General features: G+C 39.0%; 1 protein-coding gene across 1 annotated transcript in view; it reads right to left on the bottom strand.

Moving 5' to 3' along the window:
* Positions 1-2,179: 2,179 nt before the first annotated feature.
* Positions 2,180-5,807, bottom strand: part of LOC104627870 (sodium channel protein type 5 subunit alpha-like) — a gene marked incomplete at its 3' end in the record, with an annotated part of 29,149 nt that continues 25,521 nt past the window's right edge. Inside the window, exons 21-23 of the mRNA XM_010296257.1 lie at positions 5,465-5,565; positions 4,777-5,047; positions 2,180-3,349 (exon numbers count right to left, since the gene is read on the bottom strand). Of these exons, the coding sequence (XP_010294559.1) occupies positions 2,180-3,349; positions 4,777-5,047; positions 5,465-5,565 (1,542 nt within the window). The remainder of the gene's footprint in view (positions 3,350-4,776; positions 5,048-5,464; positions 5,566-5,807) is intronic.

The raw sequence follows: 5,807 nt of genomic DNA, 5'->3' as shown, positions 1-5,807 counted from the left end.
TAGTGATTCTGTGATTCCGTGATTCTGTAATAGAGTCCCCCAGGTTCCAATGGCACAGAGCTGTTGAATTCTCTGGTATAAAATAGATTCACTGTGCACCTGTCTTGAAATCTGAGGGAGTATTAGTCAAAACTAAAGATGCTATGATGCCAGGAATGGCTAGGAGAAGCTAAGGGAATACCACAGAGGAAATTAAAAGATACCATAAAAATTATGTATTTGTAATCAGTGTTCAGACAGTATTAACTGAAAACAGAGTCTCATTATTAGGTGTAGTTTACCATTCATAGTAAAAGAGAATTTCTGTCCAAAAAGCTCACAATCTGAAGAGGTGAAAAAGACAGAAGAAGAAAGCAACACAGCACAGGATATATAACTGCCACCGTGGAGGAGGAGTGTTGACTGGAGTAGGCAACTTGCTGCAAGTTGCAAGCAAAGCGTCCAGCAGGTCCCACTCAGTAGCAAAACCTGGTTTACTTTCTGAGTGAAAACAGTGTGGAAGGAAAAGCTCACCCAAGCCTTGCCGGAACCTGCTAAACCCAACAGTAACCACACAGCTACATTTTTGCGACTAAGAAAAATAAAAAGCATTTTATGCTAGCTTGCGTGTAACATGTTTGACATTTTAATAAGAAATGAAAATGTCAAGGGTGATTTATGACTATGTCTAGTGCATGACAAAGGATAACTCAGCAGCCATTAGACAGCAAAGTGCATTAGCTGGACGTATCTCCAAAGTACCTGTACAAAGGACAAAAGACTGAGTACTGTCTGGGCATCTGTTTTTCTGAGAAGCCCAAGCTAGTAAGGACATGAAGACAGACAAAGAACTTTATAAGGAAAATGTGGTGAGGATCATGAGACATGATGTGTACACGCAGTTTCATGAGAAGTAGCGTTTATGATTACATCATTAGTCTTATGTTAGCCCCAGACCCAAATGTTTCAACCCAGATTTCCTAATTGTCCCCATTATTTGTACTTCGGTTTCTTCTAATTTTTGCAGGAGAGAGGAAACTCTTCCTCCCATCAGAGAAGCACAGGCAGAAGGAGGAAAGGCTCCTACTATTGATGGGACACATCTACCTTAGGTCAAGGCCTCGTTCCATGGCCGTGGGTGACACCACCACAACCAAGGGCAGCTCAGATGGGACCCATGTGGCACTCCCCAGCCTGGGTTTCTGAAGTCTAAGGGAGTGGATGAAGTAATGCTGCCAATTTCCCCCCAGTAAAAATGCTTATTTGTATCTCTCTACCACATTGGCAGGAATGAATTTGAGCATGAAACTTAATCATTCTGTGAAGTTTGAGGAAAGCATGTAATAAACGCAATTTGCTATGGAGTGATTGATAGACACACAGCATGGCTGCCTCCACCTCACTGCCAGAGGAACCCAGGTTAAAAAAAAAATCCTCACAGACATAATATAAAGTAAGGTTTTACACAGCTCAGTACAACTTCTGTAATACTGAGAGTTGTATTTATTATTTCATTAAGCTGCAGTAACACAACCACAATAGCATACATGCCATGACTTACTCTGTAAATAGATCACAGTGGAAGAAGTCCACTCTGCTGTGGCATATCTGTGGATCATATAGTGGCTATGTTTGTGCTATATCAGTCCCCAAACATTAAAAAAAAAAAAAATCAGCAGCCATTTGCTTGACAGGTTTATAGTGAGAGTATCAATTAGGGATGGACTAAGGGTAAATTTTAGCTCCTTTCCCCTTGGAAATTTATCTTAACATTGACATTCTTTTTCTGTTCTCCAGCAGATCTGGGCTTCTCTCTGCTTCTTGCACCAGGGGTAACGTCAGCAGACGTTATCGATCCGGGCTGTGAATACACCACAGCACTCAAGTACTGTGGGACCTGCTTTGCAGTCGGATGCCCTTGATCAAACAGAACCAAAACCTTTCACAGCTTTCGTCTCTGCACATGTAAATATTGAGCAAAACTGAACATAGCGGAGCCAAAGGCTATGATTTAGCAGCTACTCTAGTTAAGTGATCATGTTTAACTATGGTTAACTGACCGTGATCAAACAACGTTGTTTAATAGGGAGGCTGCCTCAGCTGACGTGTATTTACAATATCAGCTGCTGTGAACATTTTAAAATATTCTTAACAACACTGTCACTGGTGAACTATTTGATGTCTGGAGATTGTTGATTACCTGTAATTTCTCCATTCTCAACCATGGGATTGCCACTACTGGCTCTTGTGACACTGTCATATGATGGAGGAAAGGATGCTGAGGACAAAGTTTCAGACTTCTCAGGACTCCTACCATAGTTTTCACCCATCATAGACGCAATAAGTCCTTCTTTTTCTGGGGCAGCATCTCCAAGAGTGTCAATACTGCAAGTTCTGTGATGATAGAGGTAAGAAGCCTGCTTTATGGAGCGCAGGAGCAAATGACTTCTGTAGGCACGCTGGATGACAGTGGCAGAAGCTTCCTCTTGTCTGTGTCTGAGTGTAGTAGAGATAGGCTCGTAGGATTTTTTTGATGGATTGGCAGCCATGAACTTCTCCTCCATTTGTACTTTTAGAGTATCCATCTCCCCAGAATCTCCTAACACTCGTTTGGTAAAAGCAAACAAGATATCCAAGCAGTGGATCCTGTCTCCACTGACCATAGGCAGGTCCATTGCTATGAGTTCAATTTTGTTTGGTTTTGGTACACGTAAAGGTTCAGCCAGAGCATCTGCGAAGTCTGACAGCGCGGAGAAAGTTATAAACTGAGTTGCCTCAGGATCAAACTTCTCCCAGATTTCATAAAAGATGTCAAAATCATCTTCCCCTAAAGGTTCTGTACTTTCCTCAGTGGCAGCATTGAAGTTCTCCAGAATAACAGCTATATACATGTTTACAACAATGAGAAAAGATATAATAATGTAACTTACAAAATAAATAATACCTATGGCAGGTTTACCACATTCACCTATAGTACCATTTATGTTTGGATCACAGTACGGTGGCCCAGTGTTTAAAATAGGACTGAGAAGACCATCCCAGCCAGCGGATGTTGTGATTTGGAAGAGACAGAGCATGCTGTTAGCAAAGGTTTGGAAGTTGAACATGTCATCAATGCCATCTTCCATTTTCACATAGGCAAAGTTAGCCATGCCAAAAATAGCATAAATGAACATGACCAGAAAAAGCAAGAGGCCAATGTTGAATAGAGCAGGTAGGGACATCATTAACGCAAAAAGCAGAGTTCGAATTCCTTTGGCAGCCCGGATGAGCCTCAGTATTCGTCCAATCCGAGCCAAGCGAATGACCCTGAAGAGTGTAGGTGGTAAGAAATGTTCAAAAGCTTTACCAATGCCAGAAAGCAGTAAGGCTAAAATGGAAAGGATAACAACTGGTTAGAATATCACATTTCTGCTTACCTGGTAAGTAGGATGAAATGATAATATCTGTGCAGTTGAAAAATATCTGATATGTGTGTGTTAAGACCCTAGCAGGACAACCTTTAACAGAAGTTAAAGTTGAAAAAACAGCTGTAGAAATCAACAATTATAAACTACATTCTTCAGCCACCAGAAGATAGTACCCATTGCACTAAGGGTGGCAAGCACTTTTCTACACACAAATCTCAAATATTCGTATCAGTCAACAACTGTTGACTGATGGTTTTCTTTCACACTGGTTGCACGAATACTTCAGCACGTGCAGATTATGTATTTACCTTCTAAATTTGACTTCAAATACTGACACTACAAAGCTAAACTAAGAAAACAAGATATAATAACAATGCCATGGTCATCATTTAGATAACAGAGTAAAGATATGTGTAAGCAAACCCAGTGACGAACGTAGAAGTTGTGCATGCCACTCTACGATGGCTTTTACTTCATTTAGGGACATAGTTACACACAGATGTTATTCTACCTTTAGTTTGCATGAAAAAGTGACAGATCTAGTAGCACTAGAAGAGGTTTGTATTTTCTAGGTTTAGATGTTTGAGATACATTTTTCTGGATTTCCACTCCAGGGACTTAATTTCTCAAGGAAGAGCCATGTTCTTACTGGAATCTTACCCAAAACATAAGTTGTACTAAAGAAATGAAATATTTTCTTCCTCTAAATGTCTTCTGCTACTTTGGCATTACTGGCCCTACGAATAGTTAAATTGGCAGAAAGCTCAATTGGCAGAAGAGGTCTTTATCCCATTCTTCCGTTGCAATCCCTTCAAATGAGAGCTAATACATTTATGGTGTTCTTTTCTATCCTGTTACACAGTGTGAACCCTTATTTTCCATCAGCTGTGCCTGAGTTTTCAGAAACTGAATTTGATACTCTATAATCTAATTCCAGTCTTCATATGCTCTATATATTTCAATTCTCTGTTACAAACACAAATGACAAAATGCAGCAATTTTTATCTGATCAACGATTTCTTAGTTGGCACTAAACCTGTAACAATGGAAATCATCACATAATGTGGTACTGGTATGACGGGTTATTCATTCTGTCTTTCAGACGGGGGAAAAACACAACCTGAAGAACCATTATGAAAGATTTTACATAACACAGCTGCCTTTCTAAAATACTTCTATTAAAAGTAAATAGCAGAAATTAAAAAAATCTTATTTTACGTTATTTTAATATAATCATGGTGGGTTTTTTAGTTCTTTTTCCTCAACTCCTTACAGTATTATCATTTCCATTTCAACATTGATTTGCAGTTGATAAATTGTAACTATTTTTTCCTGAAAATAATAATAATAGATTTAGTAAAGAATTTGCCAAACCAATTTTACTTACCAAGAAGTGACATGATCACAACAACTAAATCAAATATATTCCAGGCATTTGAGAAGTAGTACTGCCTCAGAGCCACCAATTTCAGCACACATTCTGCAGTAAAGATGGCAACGAAGAGTATATTGATTTTGTTAAGGATGTTAGTCTTCATTTCACTTGGCTCATAGGTTTCCACCATCATGGTGATCATGTTAAGGCAGATGAGAATCATGATGACAACGTCAAAGGCCTGGCATGTTACAATGTCAAAAAGGAATCCCTGGTACCTGTTCTAGAGGGAAAACGTACATCTGGCATCAGTTATGAAAGTAGGGAGTTCTCAGCTGTGCATGTTTCCAACAGCTCTAATTTTTATGTTGCAAAGTCACTCAATTATAGTGAAGTCAGAGAAATTTAAGAAAGGCAGCATATAAAAAGGACATTAAAAATCCCTTCCCATCCTCAAGTTTAATCAGTTCCAAGGTGAATGAGAATCCCAACAATGTTTATGCAGAGAACTTATTAAATATTTAACCTCTAAAATATTTCAGTGCAAATTTTTGTTATGGAATTGACTTCAGAGCACTGTCTGAATATCAACATAAAGATGGTATAAATAATTTATATGCAATATATAAACACACACACTTTTCAGTGAATTAAATTACACTTTTGCAGTGTGTTTTCCTTTTGAAGAATTCAGTCTTACCAGTGGTCTTGGAATGGGTTTTTGAGGTTTCTTCGATCCCAACTTTTTCATTGCATTGTAATATTTTTTCTGTTCTTCTGTCATAAAGATATCTTCCCCACCTAAGTATATAAGGAAATGTCACTGTTAATTTGGCGAGAAAGCAGCACTATTGCAGTTACAAAGTCTAAAATGCTGGAAACTAACATTCCTTCCTTTCTCACATCTTGCTGATCCCAGCCCTTTTCATAATTTGTAACCAAGTCCAAAAAACCAGAGTGGCACAAACCATACGTTCACAGAGCAGAAGTCCTGGGGTGAAACCCAGCTAGCTCAGAAAGCATGAAAACAAAGGACCTCCTGA

The sequence above is a fragment of the Phaethon lepturus genome, unplaced genomic scaffold (assembly GCF_000687285.1).
Source record: "Phaethon lepturus isolate BGI_N335 unplaced genomic scaffold, ASM68728v1 scaffold13241, whole genome shotgun sequence".
Lineage (NCBI taxonomy): Eukaryota > Metazoa > Chordata > Aves > Phaethontiformes > Phaethontidae > Phaethon > Phaethon lepturus.
This window is presented reverse-complemented; position numbering and strand designations above follow the sequence as displayed.